The following is a 20,645-nucleotide window of genomic DNA, read 5'->3' as shown; positions in this document are numbered from 1 at the left end:
AGCAGTACGTATACCTCAACTAAAAATATTTGACTTATTCGAACTGCACTTAATACTATGGTATAATTTTAAATAACTTATTTTAAACCATTTAGCTACTTACCATAGTGAAGATAGTTTCAAAGAAAAATGTTTACTATTCTTCTATTTCCCAATGAGACTGCCAAACACGTTATCGTGTATTGGTGGGTAACGTCCCTTTAAAAAACTTGCTAAAGTGGTTTGCACTCCATAAGTATGAAAAAAGACTATTAAAGTACATGATGCATAATGAAGATAAAATCTGAGAGTAAGTTAACCAATTTTTCATTAATCTTTTTTAACAATACAGGGTTACCAGGTATGGTATTCTTGAAATTGACAACCTTACAACACCTCATCTGCTCTTTTTATTATGTTTAAACCATGAATTTAAGCAATTATTCTAGCAGTGTAGTAACAAGATGCTTTGCACTGTGCAGCTTGATCCAACCACAGATGTCAAACCCTGAGCAGCTGGAGCAAGTTTGGACACACCATTCAAACTTAATGCTACATTTGATATAGATTGTATATTAGACATTTGATACAAGTTACGAATTTGACCAGAATCAAAGTGGCCAAGTTTTGGCCCCTAATTCCTAAATGTTTCCAGTCATTACCTCCAAAATGAATCCAAAATTTCCTTGGGGGCATGGCATTTTGTGAAAAAAAATTCAAAGAGATCCATTCCTTCTTAATTATAATCAAGACAATCTGTGTTTCTGGCCTCTTTATGGCCCCTAATCCGTAGCTGGTTCAAGATACAACCACTATAATTTATGCCATATGCTGCTTAATTTTTATTGATAAGTTAATACAGACACAAAGGCTATATTTCAACAATCATTTTTTAATAAATAACAATATCACAAGAATTCATCTGAGTCCTTTCTCTTTCTGCCTGTTCTGGTATTGTTCAAATAGAAGCTGATTAGGCTTTGGTCTAAGGTATCTTCTAAACCACAAAAAACCAGTTATGGCGGCTAATGAAAACCTGCATGATAAAAAAAAATAAATAACTTACATTCAACAACAAATTGTGCTAACAAGTTCAAGAAGATAATCACAGTTTAAATTTTTTTTGGCAAAAAAATCAATTTTGCATTAATAGAAAGGCAATGACCACTGGTCCCTCAGTTATATTTTGGATTATTAAATACTTATTTGATGTAAAATGATGTAAAATTTAATGTAAAATGAAAATCTATGATGCATATCCAAACTGCAGACATCTGAAATATAGAATAAAGAGCTGTGCTTTAAGTGCATGATAGCCTGTTGCCCTTTTAACTTGTCCTTATGCTTTTAATGAATTTATATGATCAACTAGAAATACTGTGATCCCTGTCAAAAATCTGAAATTTATAAAAATTGAAAGGGAGCCTACATCAATAGACATGAACAATTCACCAAAGTTTCATTAAGGTTCTGCTTAAGTCAATATCTAGGACATTCCTTAATGAAATGTTTTCATTCATAGTTTTAATAATACATTAAATAAAGTAATGAATCAATGCTAAATGCATCTTTATATGTATATAACACACAAGCACAAGTCAAACTTAGGAACAAATGTTTCATAACTTCTATAACATTAACAACAAAAATGTAAACAACATACTTTAGAATAAATCTACAGCTGTCAAAACAAGATTTGAAGTCTGAAATTCATATAGTTCTGTTCCTAAATGTATAATGCAGTGCAAGCTAGCCATAATTTTCTTGAAAAAATTGCCATTTCTTTAAATTTAGATGAATTGAGATATTTTATACCATGATTCAGCTAAATACCAACATCAATAAACATAAAATGTTAAAGTTTTCATTCAATTTTCAAACCAGCAATTTGTCACAAATTATTGTTGTTTACAATTTTGTTCTTAATGTTACATAGAAGTTATAAAACATTTGTTCCTAAATTTGACTTGTGCTTGTGTGTCATATACATATAAACATGCATTTAGCAATGTTTCAGTGCTAAATCTAATGTATTACTAAAACTATGAATGAAAACATTTCATTAAGGAATGTCCTAGATATTGACTTTAGCTGAACCTTAAAGTTGGTGAAAGCGTTTTTGAGTTATTGTCCGAAGTGTGGATGATGGATGAACGGACTGACGGAGAACAGTATACCATAATATGCCCCATCTTAGACGAGTGCATAAAACAGAAAAAAACATAGGAAGAAATATAGACATTGGCAAGACCCAAAAAAGTGGAGTGGAGAACTGCAAAAGTTACCCTATGTCCTCCATGGGATGAAGTGGATGAAGCCAAGCAATTCATATCAAGTCAGATCCCAGTCATTTTTTGATATTATTCTAGCCCATTATTGAGTAAAGTCTCTGGGTTTTATAAATATGTTCATAAACTAAAAATAACTTTTTCTGAGAATGCTTCCCAAGAAAATGTTGATTTTGTTTTAACAGATACATGTACCACAAAATTTACCAAAGTAAACAAGAGCTATATAACTCAAGAATGGTGAATGAAATATACATCATAATCAAACTGGGCCTGTTATTTAATGTTTAAAACATTTACAAGTTTGTGAAGTTCTGGATTTATCCTATGAAAAGTAAAACTATGACATATAGATGTGTGAAAGGAAATTAGATTCACAATAACCATTAAGTCAGGGTATAAATATAAAAATCCTGACAATATTTCCATCTGCATTGTTTAAATCTATTTTTTTTGCCATTTTTTTCAACCTGGTGATTTTAATACACGTATCTACTATAAATCTATTCATTTTGCTGATATGTGCACTTTTAGTGGCAATTCATTTTGCAATTTTCTCATATCCCCAAGAAAATAAAGTGGTTGACAGTTCTGAAACCATTACATTATACATATTGACTAAACTAACCATGTAAAAATATATGACATATGTTCATTATATACAGTAACTTGTGTCAAACCTCCAATGGGACCATTCTTGATATTGCTATCTGAAAATAAAATACATAGGAGGATAACTAAACCATAACACACATTAGCATAGGATTGATTTTACATTACTGAATATAAATTTGACATGTAAATTAAATTAATAATAGTAAATGACATTGATGTATCAATGTGGTACTTATGGAAAAGACATTTCTTCAATACTGTGAAAATACTTTAATTCGTTGATACCAATTTTTATGGATCAGGTAAGAAACACAAGTTCATGGATTCTTGAATTTGTTGTTTTTAAGTTTTCAGTATACACATCAATGGGAATCTACTATTCATTGGGAACCAAGTTTCGTGGGTTTGAACTACCCATAAATGAAAATTTATCCCGTTATATTTGAATTTTGGCTTCAAAAAGTAATAATTTATTTGTATTTTTGTCAAAACAAATTGATCTGGACCCTATGATAAAGACCATTAATTTACCATCATTGTAATACACGGAAGCATTGCATGTTATCTTTCAGGGGAAGGCATATCAGAAGAAATTGGAAAGTTCAAATAAGGTCTGTTCCAAAACATAATACATGTCACAAATTAAAACATCAGCAAATCTCTCCAATTGAGAAAATTTTACGAGGGAGATCTCCAACTTTATAACTTTCAATAGTTAACACCTATGTCAGTATGGAGAGTTTCTTATTCCACTAATTTCTTCAAAGAGGTAAATGGCATACTTGAATGAAATCTCCAAAGCACAAATTCAATATACCTTTATTAGCATCAATGAACACAGGAACTGTTCCGAGATGGTCTGCTATGGCATCTACATCTCTATTATACCATTCATTACTCTGTGGATTATTTTTAGGGGTGAAGGCATTTTTCTGAAGAAGACAAAAAATATTAACAAATGATAAACATGAATAGCATAAGTTTTGTCTTGAATTACTGTAAGATAGCAATAAAATTCTCCTGTCCAAAGCTTAATAAAAACACAACCGAAAATGTTGTATGTCTGCTAAGCTAGACACAAATACAATTAAAGAATGGAGTTATAGATGACATTTTAAGCATTCAATATAGGTTTTCCAAAACCGTCTTTCTATATTTAGTTATTTTTATAAAAAAATCTAATAAAATCAACATTTTCAAAAATGCATTTACATCAAATCATATCTATTAACCTTCGGAACAGTTCATGTGGGAGATTCTCCTACATTCCAATGTCTCATTTGGGAGATCTTTAAGTAAAAGCTAAATTCAAAATGTAAAACTTCAATAATTTAGTATTTTGTACAGAAAATGTAGTAATTTTAACCAAAAGCCTCCCACAAGTCTTTCGTTTTCATGTGGGAGATTCTAAGTTTTTTTATTCATTTTGTAGGAGTCTCCCCCTTAATGTGGGAGGGTTAACAGGTATATGAAATTTCCTAAGATAAATACAAACCCTTTCATTTGTCCTTACAACACCAGCTATTTCAACTTCACCAGTGGGCTGAAATTTAACCAAATAAAATTCAAATCAGTCTGCTGACCTAAAACTGAGCATGAAACATGATATGTGTAATTGCGCTTCATACATGTATACCCTTTTCAAAGTATAAAATCCCTATTAAGGGTTACTTTTGACCATTGGCTGTCTTATTCTTTGGTGGAGTAGTTGTAGCTTAGGAACATTCCACATTTCCATTTACAACTCACCGATAAAGTGGAGGGGCAAATTGAATTTCGAATCATTTGATAATGGGACACAATTTAGATGATGGAAAAGTCACATGACTAGAAAAAGGATAACAGAAATATGGATGGAATGACAGACGGACAATGTGATTTCAATATATCAACCACTCATAGAGAGCCTAGTATAACAAAAATGCAAACCTTACACCTTTTTTTTGTAAACTTGCACATATTTTGCAACTAGCCAAAATGTTTAATTCCTATCTTCATATAGGAAATAAAACTTAAATTTATACATAAAAAAAACTTTTTGAACTATGTAAAAATTTCTTTTATAAACAGAACATGAAACTTAATTTGCAGAGTAATTTCATACTGACCTCTATTTTATAATCTTTAGCATTCATATACATCTCTCTTTCTTTCTTTGGTATCCAACCTCTGTTGACTAAAATGTAGGCCCTATTAAAGGGAAAGACCATGTTGTTGTGAAATATCAAAAGTAATCTGTTAAATATTCATAAAAATTAAATTGAAACTAATTAATTTCCTTTTATTAATTAATAAATTGAGATTTGTAATTAGGACATTTGAATTTACCGCACCTAAGGGCACCACCATGACTGGTTGAACTGTGACGTCACAAAGTTGGTTTGTAAAGAGAAAGTAAATAGGTAATTGATTACGATGTCTGAAGAAATCGCAAATTTGGGACTTTTCCCCTCTAATTTCAACCCAAAATAAATAGAAGAGGAGATTGAGGCACAACATGTCGGACATCATCGAAGAACAACAGGATTTGCAGCCAGATGACTAGTAGTTGTAAGGAAAATTGTATGGCTACTTCCGAAGAATGTTCGTGTTGCTGGTAAAAAAAAAACCTTTAGAACATTTCTCTTTTATCATTTCTGCAATCGTAAGCTTGACAAGTCATTGTGCTTTGATGATTAGATAAACATGATCGTAGAAATGTTTACGGAATGTATCAGTACCAAACCGACTTAGGGACGTCACAAGCCAATCAGAAGCTATCGGTAAAAATCAATAAGATCTGGCTATGATCTTCCTTCATATAGGAGAGTTCTGCAAGATAGCTATTCCCTTATATTTCAAGGATTTCGAACTTTGCATAGCTTTGAGCTTTTTATAAAAGCGCATTTTGCATTAAAGGTTATTTATTTTTGTTCATGTGGGTATGATTTATCATAAAAGCCAAATTTAATGCAAATGTGGTCTTTCCCTTTAAAAAAAAATTTATACAGTAAGTACTTTATTCAATGTCAATTTTTTCTGATAACTTTGTTGTGTTTTGTTACCTTTTGTACAAAATAAACATATTTATATGAAATGACTCTATTCTTATTCTGAGCAAATGTTGGCTAAGTAAAACAAGCTTCCAGGATAATACAGTTTTAACAGCAAAAAGTTCTCTTAAAATTAATATTCCATTAAAAATGAAAAAAAATAGTTACTAGTATTCCTTAATAAAATTAAGGTCAAGTTTGAAATTTGACAGTTTTCTCTCAAAAACATAGCCTTAAAATTATCAAAACATTGGCTGCACATACCCTCTCTTTGTTACCCAAATTTTATATTCAATTTTAGAAGTAAAATACATAATACATGTGAAATTCCTATGTCTATGAACACTTGAATTTCTACAGACTTAATCCTATTTACCATAAATAGCCTCAATGCATTTTTACTATTTTCAAATTAATTTCATCAACAGGTAACATATCAAACTTACTCCTTATCTGCAAGTCTTAATGGTGTTACAAGATAATAACCAATTTGTTTAGCCCTTGAAATTAAACTGCCACCATGGCCACCTGTATCAGCTGATTTTTCTGGGTCATATGATCGAGGACCAATGAGTACAGAATGCGAGTGATCAAATTCTCCTCTAACTTTAACACTTTGGTACTCCAAATCATAAATATCATCTATACTGAAAAAAAAAGGAAAAACAAGAAAATGTCATAAAATGATTGATAATCATAATATATTTATTTACAGGATATATAGGTAGTTTATAAGAAAGTTAATTTGATTTGACATCATTCACCAATTTAATCAAAATGCACTGATTACCATAATCATTAAAATGTCAAACCAGGTAAGTGCACTCCCACTGGCCAAGACAAGCAAACTTCATGACAGGCAAAAAGTCAAACAGAGCTTGCCTGCTGGGCCACCTAATTGTAAATGTTTTGGTTTTATTTTCATTTTCTTTGTTGTGTGTGTCTATTTTCCCTCTCTAGTCTTTATCCTTGAAATATATTCTTTTAATTACAGCTCAAATCTTGGTTCCCTTGATCACTATTTCTATTAAACATATTATAAGTAAATTTTACTGTAGGCCAGTTCACTTTTAACCAAACAGTCCTGCTTGACCAGTTAGACAAATGTTCTCCATTCTTCAACAGCTAACCTTAAATTTAATCTTTAGGGAATACAGTTGAATATGATATTGTTTTTAAGTACATTTGTATCTGCCATTTCACTACATAACAAATGATTTCACCAGATGCAGGTTGGATTATGAATAATACATACTTGCTTGGTAAAGGTATAGGATCACTGACTGTTTTGTCAACTAATTTCTGTATGAGTTCTAATTTTTGCTCCCTCCTCTTTATTTGCCACACTCCAAGACAAAATGTTGTTACTGGCACAATCTGGAATAAATCAGAAGTAAATGTATCAAAAATAAAAATACTAAAGACAATTCTTGTAATGTAAAAATGTAACTGTTTTCATCATCACTCATTTAATTGTTTAACTCTATGATGCTAGTTGGCCAACAAGAAATCAATTTTCTGCATGTCTGTTGTGATTACAAATATAACAGCAAATTAGTTCCTCCACTTCTTTTGTTCCTCTTAAAATTATGTCTGGCAGGTTATGGAATCCAAAATACAAGATGAGAACTAAATTTCTAATTAGCTAAAATATTTCAACTCAAATTTACTCCCAGATAGAGTATGGGCTCAAATTTACTATCAAGAGCAGAAGATTGTACAAGACTTATAAAATGTTTAAATCAATTGTCCACTTGGGGGAAGTTCTCAGTAAAGTTTCAGTGTAAAGGGTGGAGAGACCAGACCTATGACCCATACTAATTTGAAGCCCTGCTTCTACTAGAACAAACAGCAGTAACATTCTCCATCTTATATAAGTACTGGAGTTAGTATAGATTATGATAATTCATAACAAATTAATTTGATTTGCAAAGTATATGGATTACAATTATAAATCACCTAACAAAAATTGTTTTAAAAATGTTTAGAAACATAAATTTACAAGTTTATAAAGGAAGAATTATACTTAAGAACAGGGAAACCAGTAATTCATACAACTGCAACAAGTTTTACACTTAAAACATTTACAAGTTCATAAATTCATAAAACATTATTCCTGAATAAGCACAACATTTTCATGGATTCAAAGCACTAAAACTGTATTCATATTTACCAGTAAGATTATTCCACCTTCATTAAATAGTCTTTTTTGGATTTCTGGCTTTAAAAATGGTTCTTTTTTACCAGAAGCTTGTGTTTGTAGGAACCTATGGTATTTACAAGAACCTTTCAACAGTCTTTGAATCTGAAATAAAGAAAACAATATACATATGTGCATGTATGCTGTTATGGATAAAGAAGTTGCTGTATGGGTAGATATGTCCATATAGAACATTATGTAGGTTTCTTTTATACCACCTGCCATATCATTCCAAAAACACAAATATTAACATGCTTAACATCATATGTACCAAGATGGTGCTATTGGACGTGAAATGGGGAAAACCCATGTTATGTCCTGTTTATCATATGTCTTAACACCTAAACATATTTCAATATCAAACATTTGAGGTGTGTTGCTAGGTTGTCATAGCTATTACATGTATTTGGATGCACTTCAACCTACAACACATGTTCAGAAAAACAAATATTTTTTTACTAAGCATACATATTTTTGCTGTTATATTAAGTTTGTTCAGTTGCAATTCAGGTAGCATTTATCTTTATACATACATTTTGTATATCAAAATACTAAATTATTAACTATCTGTCAGCATTTGACAGATGACAAAAATGCAATGTACATACCGGTACATCCAGTCTTGTTTTGAATTAATATTATGTTTTTAGATAATTTAACTTCAGATGTATCATATTTTTCATGATTTATTTTAAATTTAGTCTATCCTTTGTGGATGTGTATAATGTAACTTTCTAGACATAGTCTTTAATTGATCCTAATACAGTGTCTGTTCCACCAAGACTGGACACCCAAACTCCTGTGTTAACCCATACACACATACCTTTAAGGCCAAGTGAGCTAAAAATGTGGCATATGTAGAAATTCTAATTAGTGGGCCTGCTGACTGGCCTATGTTGGGGCTGGGGTCAAGTGATAAAGTCAGCATTAAAGTTCAAAAGTGTTTCATCAAATAAAAACTGTTATCACAGAGATACAAATTTATGTATGTTTGGCCTGTGGATGCTGTTAAACAAAAGTTGATAGTGATATTTTATGTATGGACAATTCATCATATTCATACAACCATTTGACCATACCAAAGTGGGCAGATTCCTCTAGTACAGTCCATTGTTTGAATATAAGGAACTGTTTTGAAGTGGTGTTTCAATCAATAGTCAATAAATCAATAGACTGTGATTGTGGGGGCACATGCATGAAAGGGATACACAATGTGCGATATAGTTATGCCAAACATGATTTTCCGAATATGCTGGATAAGTAGTTCATGTTAAACTGATCTAACATGGAAACTTAACATAAAATCTTAACGGAGCTAAGCTCGCTCTTAAATGTTTAAAAACTTATCTAAAAATCATTATACTGACACTTGAAAAACTTTCATCACGGCAAAATATTACATCACAATCTATTGAAGCTTTAGAATAATGTCAAAAATGCTGTCTAAACAAATCATTTCAAAGATGGTACATACTTGCCAACTTACATGATTTAATTGTGTTTTCACATTTTTGACCATTTGTCCCGCTTACACGATTTTGCAGGTCAATTTTTCCATAACCTGGTTTTGTTAAAAAAAAACCTGAAAAACTCAAGATTTCAAACCTCCAAATTCAATCTTTGTGTTTCAATCTCATTTCTTGATAAGAAGAGTCATAAACCTGACAGATGATTTTAATTGCATTCTAAACAGGTACCGGTATGTTTTACGACAGATAAATAATCTCCGGGAGCAATCAGCTGATCAATCATGAATATCAATGATAAATTACAATTACAAAATGTTCCTAATTGAATCCTGATTTTATGAACAACCAATCATTTACTAAAAATTAATTTCTACTCCACAATTAATCCAGATAATCTGGACGTTTGCTGAGGCTTTTTTTTTTTTTTTTTTTTTGTGGTTAATCTAAATTTTAATGGCCCACTCGACCAAGCAATATAAAAATTAGACTCCCAAGAAGGCATAATTATTTGGACTGATGTCAATTAAGATATCATCCACCAGTCGATGGTTATCCCTGACCTGTCATACATGTATCACGATATGTCATCATTAAAACATACTGTAATTTGATTATTTGTAGCAAACTCATTGCAAAGCCAATGTATAATTGTAACATGAAAAATATATGGTGTCATTGCTGAAAGTGGGTAAAATTTATGGCTTGACTTCAATTTCTCAAGTTTCATAGAGAAATATTTATCAGACAGTTCGTTCTTAATACTAGAAAATTACCAAAACTCGAGCAGAATTCATTTTTCACCGTACTAAACGTTCTCCTCATTTGGAGATAAATAAACTCAATCTCATTTCACAACTTTTGTTAGGAGTATTTTAATTGGCAATTTTATCTGGATCAGCCAATCAAACATCTTGTTTCATTCACATTACACATTTGTTTCAACATGGCTGACATTCAGAAAAAATTGCAGGGCGACATCGAAAAATACGATGCTCTTCAAAAAGGTTTCATTTATAATCTAAATTTTGTAGTTATTCACATATATTATGTATCTTTCACAGTATGAAGTATTTGTAACCTCAAATTTCTGATACTGCCTCTAATCATTACTCGTTCATGATGAATCATGTCTGTACCACATGGGTAGTAACCGCACGATTCACAAACACTATCAGTATGTGGCAGGTGCAACTCAAGACATTCTTATAGAATTTAAGAAGAGTAAGAGTTACAGAATGTTTGTATTATCAACTGGGTCCTGAAAACTTTTGGCTAGAAAAAGCATCAATATATGGTTTCTACCTTCAGATTCAGGAGCTTAGAAATAGCATCACGGCTGCTTCATTTGCATGACCTTAGGGGACACACATTTCCTGTCATTATTGACTTTTTAACCATCATATTAAACTTTATAGCACCGAGCTGGTAGCAAGATAGTAATGTACTGAGATCAATAGTGCAGCGCTCGAACTCGATAGAACAGTAAAGCGCAGTGCTTTAAGCCATTAAGGGCCAGGGCTCTGGGGAGAACACTGACATTACATCAACAGAATGGAAAAAAAATGCACAGCAAAGTCAAGTTAAGATTTTGACATTTTTAAAACAGAAAAGGAGTTTCAGTTAAAACAACCATGTTTTAAATTATTCCCAAGTGCAATCAGAGGGAAATTTCTTGAGAAATTAAGGTGATGATTATGACTCATAATATGACTCAGTGAGATCCCAGATACATTTATCAACCTGTTTAAGTCATTGGCCAGTTACTATCTAATATAAGTGTAGGAACTGGCCATTGACAGAAAAAAGTGCTATATACAATAGGATACATGTAGGTGACACATGAAACTTTCCTGAAGAAACATAAATGCATACTCCTTTCCAGTGGCCTCGTTAGCCCAACTTAGAAGGGTGTCGGCCCTTCTGCCCTTTTAACTTGACCAAAAATGCCCTTGTGCCTTTTCATGTTTCAGTTTCATCATGTTAATTCAAAGAGCCAAAATCTCACAAAAGGTGTTAATTGCTCTCTAAACTGGTAAGAGAAAGGTTGTATGACCAATAAAAAATCCTTCGGTAAATCTGCTAGTCACACTGGGATCGCACAGAATTAGATGTTTTACAATATCTATTGTTCAGGTAACATGTGTGACTTGGAGATTTACCTCAGGATTCTTATTTAAATTTTCTTATTTGAAAATTTACATTTGAAAAAAAATGTTTTTAAATGATAAATTTATAAAATGGAGGTCAATTAGTGTAATGTAAAATTCTGTACTTGTAACATGTACAGTAATTTACATTACACTAAGGAAATTAATTAAAAATAAATCGCAATTAATCACATTCCCTTGGAAAACACTTACAGGATGAGTGTAATTTTTTACACATTATTTTTTTACAACATGATGAATTGAAATACATGTACACAAAAACATTTGACTTTAATACAGAAACTTAGATTTCATATTAAATCATATGTGAAATTACTCTAAATGGTTTCCTTATGTAAATTGTGTATTTTAATTTTAAAATTTGAAAAAGGTACTTTATTGAAAGAATGAAAATTTAGTACTATGAAACTTGATTGTATTACTTTTTGAGTACTTATAATAGTTGCAATAAAACAGCTAATTTATTCTCTTTTTAGACTTGCAGAAAAACATTGGTCAGAGACAACAACTTGAAGGCCAACTTACAGAAAACAGTATGGTCAAAGAAGTTAGTATCTCATAAGTAACATCTTAAAAAAAACTTACAAAAAATAGTAAATAAAATTGTATTCAGTCATAGTCACTTAACTGTGCACTCATTTACTATGATATTGTTATCCTTCTCAAAACTACCCCATACTGTTTTAATTGGGAAATAATGCATATTTTTTTTAAATTGGGAAATTTGGGATGTCTGTACAAAACCTTGAATTTCTAGCTTAAATCATAAATCCTATAGAGGTTAATAAGAAAAACACAAGTCATGAACAATTTATTAGTGTAATTATAAGCTAAAATACCATATTCATCTCTTTTGACTGCCAATTGGAAAATAATCTTATTTGGGGTAATTGTTAGCCATTTTTTTAAAGTTGGGAAACTTTCATTTGAGAAATGACCTTTTTTTTAGGTAATTTAAGGTTAATAATAACACTGATTTAGAACATTATAATACTGATGTAAGAGATGACTGTAATATGATGAACATGCAGAAAAGTATTTGGATATACTTTGATTCTATCATTTCTATATGGCAAATAAAGACACAACTACTTGAAAGCTATCCCAGCAGCCAAACTTGCTGCCAAAACATAGGTGGATCTGGACAGGGGAAAACCTGCTGTCTTTTGCTTGAAAAGTTTTAGGTAGTTGATTATATAGAAAAATTGGAATTTATTTATCTGTCACTGCAAAAAATACTAAGAAATTACAGTTGAAATATATTAATACGTTATTTATTATTTTACAATGTCAAAAGAATATGTTGTTTTCAAATTGATAGTTCAGTTTGCTGTTTATTTTTTAAGGAACTTGAAAAATTAGAAAAAGATGCTTCAGTTTACAAAATGATTGGTCCAGTGTTGGTGAAACAGAACTTAGAGGAGTCAAAACAGAATGTACAGAAAAGAATAGATTATATTTCAAATTTAGTGTAAGTATTTTTGGATTGCATATAAATTTGAAATTTCTCCACTAGGTACATTATATAATAAATGTGTGTACATGTATACTGGTCAGTTATATGTAAAAAGAACTCCTGAAAAGCTCAAATAAAATGGTAATATTTGGTAATGTAACAATAATTTAATTTTCCATAGGTTGATGTAAGTGTAGTGTAAAAATGTTGTGCTGTGCTGATTTTTTTGTAACAATATATAATTCATGATCAGAATGCTTGCCCTTTTAAAGATCCTTGAAAACTGAAAATTACATTTTCATTTCTAGACAGGATTTAACTTTGGTACATTGACATTGTTTCTTTCTATTGTTATGAGCTCCTTTTCAAGTTATTTTAATTTCCAATTTTCCATGTTTGTACCTGGCCTTATGAAGTGGGGAAGTATTACTGTGAAAGTATTATTGTTTGTGGGGTACCAATTTTGTGGCTCTCTTTGGTTTTGTAAACCATGAAATTTAGTTCCCAACAAAAATGAAATTTCCCATTCATTTGTATGATAGAGTTGTCAATTCCACAAATTCAAGAATCAATGAACTGATAATTTTCCCCATAAGAACAAAAATTGATTCCCATGAATAATAGTACTTCCACTGTACATGACCTGAACCGGTCTGTGCAACAAAAATTGTGATTGTCATCGATCACCGTTCATTTTCCGATCAGTCATCAATCCGTTAAATTGATCCATTAAACCTTTGATTGCCTCACTTGACCACAGAGCACTCAATATGTTTTACAGATTCCGTTGTTTTTTTTTGTCAATTTAACACATGTAAACATAATGCAGTTAATTAAATATCAATTAATTTACATTTGTTTTATTTTTAACACATCATCCATCATTTTACATAACAAAACTGCAATCAAATTGGTCATCAATTATCGATCTGTCACCGATCAATCAGTCAACGGTCATCAATCCGTCAATTCTGATCGGTTCAGGGACTGTATGTGATAATTACGGAAAAGTTGTATTTTCACCAATCCATTTGTCTGTCCGTCCCCCAACTGTTTCCAGGTGATAACTATAAAAATATTGAAGAATCTTTCTTAAAATTTGTATGCTATTAAGTATCATAAAATACACATCCATTTCAAATTTTAGTTTGATCGGATTGTCTACTAAAAATATGGCCATTTTAAGTTGTTTTTACCCCCCCCCCCCCACACCCCCCAATAAAAAAAAAATTTCAACATGGCAGGGTATATTTTAATGTGCAATTTAATGCCTTTCTTGAGTTATATGACTTTACTTGTACAATAATGGGTTGATATTTTGTTTTTGGTCTATAACTCAAAAATACTAAGAATAAATATCATCTGTTTTTGCAATGTATTTTCTTTCTGTAGTAAGAGACATGAAGATGCTATAAAAGATATTGAAAAGAAGCAAGATTCAACAAAAGAAAGTTTACAAAAATTACAACAACAGTTTCAACAAGCACAAGTGAAAGCTGCAGCAAAGGCATAATGGACAATTAACATTTTATATGTGTAGATTATACAATGCTTCATCCATTATTTATAAATAAAAACTGACTGAGCAGGAGTTTCTCATTTTTATTTGAGAGATTGATTATACACAAACACTTATGTTGTCAATGTGGGTTAAAACAATAGAGAGAGACTACAGTATTGTGAATAATGTAACAAGAATGGATATGGTGTATATGTCAAAGAGACAAGAACTATGCTGTGCTGAAAATGTCAGCCGGCCACCCATTGGTCTTCTATGAACATTGAGGATAACCTTATACAACCAGGCAGGTTGCAGCTTGCCCCAAAACATCATTATACACAGGCTCAAATCTATTTTCATGATGGAAATGGACAAAACTATAGTTTTGGTATGTGAACTTATTACAATGATTTTCAGATCAATTTTTAAATCCCATGTACAGATTGAAAATTAAATAGAAACTTCATTTGTGTATAAATTAAAGCTGACTGGGCGATTTGCAAACAAATAATTAAAATGATCAATGCAATTAGACCCATATGTTTATATTACATGTATATCTCTAGGTTTACAAAATTTAGACTGAGGAGAAACACAAAAAAAAATATTCATAGGTTACATTCTAAGAAAAAGCATTCCATATTATGAATAGACATCTAGCATTGCTAGCAGATTTGCATTTTATTTTGAATGTACATGTACAGTAATTCAGGCAATTTTTTAGTCATTAGTCTTGGAAATACATTTGCAGGAGTACATGTATAAATGATGCCATTAGTTTTCATGATTTTTGTTAGGATGCTTCAATTAATCAATGCAAGATGAGGTTACTGAGGTTTCAGCTGATCACTTAAGTTTTTTTTCCGTATTTTGGTGTGTAAATAAATTTGTACAACTGCAAAATCATAGAGAAATCATAACCAAGTGATAATAAAAGTTGGAAGTTACAATTAATCAGAAAATATATTTTTTTGGGGGGGAGGGTCAGAGAAGAGAGGGCAAAGTATGTCATGACCATGTGTACCTGTGATTAAATGGTATGATTTTTGATCATGATATATAAAAGTGCATAAAAAGTGATTTTTTTGGTATGTTAATCTGCAGTATATCATTCATTGCTGACAGGTGTTTTAATTCTTACTATGCACTATGTCAGTGAATACAGTTAAATGAAGTGGAAGGCTTTCTTTCATTAAAATATCACTTAAAGAATCATCATGTTTTATTTATTTTCAAGGTAGCTCATTGGTTTCTCAAATACATGTACTATAGAGTATTTCACCAGCATATTGCAAATCTTATAGACAACATCTTAGTTACAAATCCACCACAGGTTGATCTAATATTATGTCAAATCTAAATAGTGTAAATTTATCCAGTATGTTTCAATAGTGATTTAAGAGCCACTCAAAGTATTATAGGTGGTTTAGAAAGTAGAGGTAAAAAAGGATGTTCATATAGTGATTTGTTTGTAAGAAAAATTAAATTATTCTGAACATGCAATCTTGTCTGAATAATTAATCTGTATTAAAATAATACAACATGCTACTCCAGTGAATCTGTAATTATACCACTAGTTTATGAACTGAAGGAGTATATGAAGTTCCTGATTAAATATATGTAGAGTTGAACAACTTTTTGTAAAACCTAGCCCTGTATGAAATATGTATTTTCTTATATTATTTATATGAATATGAAATTTATTGAGATCATGACTTAGGTTCTGACCATTTTTGTCATGATAGGGGGGAGGGGGCTGGGATTCGAAATCAGATCAGAATTTTAGCACACAAAGGCAAATTTTTTATTTAGTATGTGGGCTGAGATAACCCCCCGTGCACCCCCCTTCCCACTCATCAACCAAAATATGATTTTCAGGTACCCTTAAGCCTCCCCTTTACGAACTTTTTTGTCGCCAAAAAATCAGCTGAAGCATTTTTGTATTTTTTTTGGCTACTTTTTATACCTCATTGAGGCAAAAATCCGTTTTTTTTACGTTTTTTTGTTTTATTCTCCAAACTTTTTCTGTCTACAAAATGGCTTATTTGGTATTTCCTGTTTAGTATTATCACAATTTATACTTCTGGGGTTCTTTTGATGAATTTTAGCAATTTTTGTGGTCAGAATGTATCAAAAAATGCAAAAAATAGGCTTTTCGATTTTTCTGTAAAAAGTCACCCGAAATCTTCTCAAAAAATTATTGCTCGACTAACATACATAAATAAACCACAAAAAAATAAATTTCAAGATAGAATTTTTAAAAAATGTTAAAAATATTACCCCTACCCTTAGAAAACTGGTCTCGGTACCTAACAGAATTCTCATTCACGGCATACTGACGCCGTAAAACTCATATTTAAGGCATTCATACTTAAGATAATGATGTACCCAACGTATCTGATCAATTGAGCGCTTAGATTTTCTTTCTGGGGTACAATTACTGTAAAATTGAAACAACTGGGAACTTTCAGATTTTTTTTCTAATAATTCCAAATCATCTTCCAAATATACAGAGGAAGATGTTTACAAAATGCTGGAATTTTTAATTGACAACATATTTGTCCAGTGTGGTGGACGTGTTTTTCAACAAACGGTTGGCATTCCAATGGGAACAAATTGTGCTCGTTTACTTGCTGACCTATTTCTTCACTCTTATGAGGCTGACTTTATAGCTGATTTGATCAGAAAGAAAGAATATCGTTTGGCTAGATCCTTCAATCTCAGTTTCCGCTATATAGATGACGTATTATCTTTAAACAATCCTAATTTCGGGGATTTGATACATCGCATCTACCCAAAAGAACTTGAGATAAAAGATACTACAGACACTGTGAGGTCAGCCTCATATCTTGACCTACACTTAGAAATCGATGGTAAAGGAAAACTATTGGCCAAACTTTACGACAAACGTGATGATTTTTCATTCAGATTTGTCAACTTTCCTTTCATCTGTCGGTTATTTATATGTGCGGAACGAAAGTGCAATATCGCCCGTGTGATGCCCGAGGGAAGTAGTGCAAGAACGAAGAAAAAAAATCAAGACGCGGTACTCATTAACTTTGTGAATAACATTTGCATTTTTTCTATCACAATTATCCGATTAGATACCAACATTAAAAACAAATTCTTGCTGCAAATATAAAGTATTCTTTCAGGCGCTTTCAGGAGATTTTGTAGTTATGATATTGATAAAGTAACCCTCCATCCTCCGTTCCCGTGAACGTATGTGGAGATGGAGGGTTACGTTGAACGTATATGGAGATGGAGGGTTACCTTCGGCTCCTGCGTATGGAGTGTTCATACCACAACTCATACGTTATGCCAGAGCTTGCCGAAACTACGCAGACTTTTTGTATCACGCTAGAACTCTAACAAATAGGCTTCTGGAACAGGGTTATGTTGCTACAAGATTGAAGTCATCACTACAGAAGTTTTATGGTCGTCATCATGAACTCGTGGATCGTTATGATGTATCCATCAGCATCATGAAAAATGATTTATTCAACGGGTCATAGTTTACCTTTCCTCGTTTGTCTACCCCGGACTTGACTTTTTATGGGCAACTCGGCGGGTGTTTCTAGAAAAGCAGAGGACGCTTACCGGTGCACCTGGTCCATGCTCCCAGTTTTTAGTGGAGTCCGAGTTGCTCATTTACTTTTGTTACTTTGTATGTATGATTTTAGTTACTTTATGTTCTTTGTTGTGTGTGTCTGTTTTCCATGCCTGGTCTTTGTCCCTGGATTATATTCTTTTGATTACCGCTATAACCTTATAACCTTGGTTCCCTTGATTACTCTTTCTATATCACCTGATATTTCCTTTTTAAGCTCACCTGGCCCTAGGCCATGTGAGCTATTGCCATCATTTCGCATCCATCGTCGTCGTCGTCGTTAACAATTTCTTCAAACATCTTCTCCTCTGAAACTACTGAATAGTTTCCATGAAACTTATAATGACTGTTCCTTAGAGTATCCTGCAAAAAAGTTCCCTTTGGATTTTTGATCGGTTAAAAAACATGGCCGCCTTTACTAAAAATAAAAAAATATGCGTCAGACAGCAGATTTTTGCATATACATCCAAAACCGTTAGGTTTAGCCAAATTCTGACAAAGTAAAAGTATTCAGCATGATGAGATCTATCTGTAGTCAAATTTTTGTGAAAATCTGTTGATTCATGTTGGAGTTATTGCCCTTATTAGACGTTTTTTGCTGTTTTTGATGTTATGACGTTCAAAAATCTTCTTCTCAAAAACTACTATACTCTATTCAGTGAAAGTTAGTATTTTTGTTTTTTAGGGTATTCTTAACAAAATGATTTTTTGGATTTTTGATCGGTTAAAAAACATGGCCGCCTTTACTAAAGATAGAACATAGGGATCGTACAGTAGTTTTTTGCATATATCTCCAAAACCGTTAGGTCTGGCCAATATCTCTCAATTGCTGAAATATCATTAGAAGGCCTACAAAAGTCTACAAGGAATCAAAGTATGTCTCAATTGCTGAAATATCATTATTAGGCCTACAAAAGTCTACAAAAGATCAAAGTTGTCAGACGACTCCATGTAAGTGTCATTGAAAAATGACTTTTTTTTCTTTTTTTTTTTTTTTTACAGTTTTCAGCCTATATCTTGAAAACTATGATAGATAGAATGAACTTTCAATTGCTGAAATGATTCTTATTATTAAGGCCTACAAAAGTCTCCAGGGATCAAAGTTGTCACACTCCTCCATATAAGAGTAATTGCCCTTGAAAGGCAAAAAAAATAAGTTCTTTGCAGTTTTCAGTCAATATCTTGAAAATTATAATAAATAGAATGAAACTTGGTTAAATGATCCTCATGATAAGTCCTACCAAAGTCTTCATGGGGTCAAAATTGTCGGACAATTTCATGTTAGAATTATTGCCCTGGAAAAGCAAAAAATTAAACAGGTGAACGACTCCTGGGAGCCTCTTGTTTCAGAATACCGTAGTTTAAACAAGCTTTTGTGTAATACGGTACATTAATATAGTGTCTTAGCGTCCAAATGAGCCGACGTAATAAATATTTGAACTTTTCTAAGTCAAGTTAAGTTGAAAATTGCCACCCCTACCTATGAAAAAAATACCTTAACATGAACTAATAGGCATATAAACGGTGTACAATAGACATGTTGGTAACCCTAAGTGTTACCGCAACTGTGTAGGTACAATTGTAAAGCTGAGACATCGGACTACACGATGATACCTCAATTTGTTTCCCTAGTTTGTTCACACATGCTGCCCCAGGAAGGCTTAGACGCTCAAACAACTGAGTCACAAAAATCTTGGCTTTTTGACTCACTGGGGTACAAATATAGGCTTATACTGAAAAAGAATCCGAGAATATTCTTTGATGACAAATTTATTCGGTAATGGGAGGTATAAAGGTACCTAAAAATCACCATGAAGTTAATGAGTGGGGGTGCACGGTGGACCCTCCTAGCCCATGGACTAATTTATATTTTAGCAGCAACCAAAATCAATATTTTTACATGTATTTGAAAATCTGTCTTGTTAAGTACTAGGGAAAAAATATGTATATTTTTTATTGGTGCATGAACAAAATTTTTTCTCACCAAAATTTGAAACATTTTTTTTTTCAAAAGGATCCTAGCTGATGAAATGATCGGTGCCTTTACTTAATCATCTAAAAGTAAAGTTAATTTCTATTTTTTTTTTTAAATTTTAAATTAAGTATGTACAATGTATGCCTGAAAAAAGTATCAGGTTTAATTTACCCTTATTAGTTTTTTTATCATTCACAGAAATTTTTTTTATTTCTTCTTGAGGAGGTGGGGGGCTTGGATTTATGTAGCACATTTTATTGGAAATGAGTATATATATGGTGGAATATTGAATAATATTTTTTTTTATCTGTCCATTCGTGCGTATAAGAAAAAAAATTGCTCTAATTTGAAA

General features: G+C 31.8%; 2 protein-coding genes across 3 annotated transcripts; one reads left to right on the top strand and one right to left on the bottom strand.

The window, feature by feature from the left end:
- Positions 1 to 851: 851 nt before the first annotated feature.
- Positions 852 to 10,437, bottom strand: LOC148611749 (surfeit locus protein 1-like). Of its 2 annotated transcripts, none has more exons than XM_088592598.1 (9): positions 10,357 to 10,437; positions 8,088 to 8,219; positions 7,170 to 7,291; positions 6,361 to 6,561; positions 4,991 to 5,072; positions 4,378 to 4,425; positions 3,700 to 3,814; positions 2,896 to 2,977; positions 852 to 1,015 (listed from the first exon to the last, which is right to left on the bottom strand). In XM_088592598.1, exons 1-9 carry the CDS (start codon positions 10,375 to 10,377, stop codon positions 898 to 900), a joined length of 921 nt encoding a protein of 306 aa, XP_088448724.1. In that variant the 5' UTR covers positions 10,378 to 10,437; the 3' UTR covers positions 852 to 897. The 2 variants fall into 2 exon arrangements, with proteins under 2 accessions (XP_088448724.1, XP_088448723.1); XM_088592597.1 differs by lacking the exon at positions 10,357 to 10,437 and adding an exon at positions 9,601 to 9,812.
- A 23-nt stretch (positions 10,438 to 10,460) lies between these two features.
- On the top strand, positions 10,461 to 14,798 carry LOC148611748 (prefoldin subunit 6-like). Its single transcript, XM_088592596.1, has 4 exons — positions 10,461 to 10,587; positions 12,228 to 12,298; positions 13,098 to 13,222; positions 14,600 to 14,798. Exons 1-4 carry the CDS (start codon positions 10,527 to 10,529, stop codon positions 14,718 to 14,720), a joined length of 378 nt encoding a protein of 125 aa, XP_088448722.1. The 5' UTR covers positions 10,461 to 10,526; the 3' UTR covers positions 14,721 to 14,798.
- The last annotated feature ends 5,847 nt before the right edge of the window (positions 14,799 to 20,645 follow it).

This window comes from Perna viridis, chromosome 7, assembly GCF_037379345.1.
Source record: "Perna viridis isolate PV_CMFRI_1.1 ecotype Kerala chromosome 7, ASM3737934v1, whole genome shotgun sequence".
In the NCBI taxonomy this organism is placed as follows: domain Eukaryota; kingdom Metazoa; phylum Mollusca; class Bivalvia; order Mytilida; family Mytilidae; genus Perna; species Perna viridis.
This window is presented reverse-complemented; position numbering and strand designations above follow the sequence as displayed.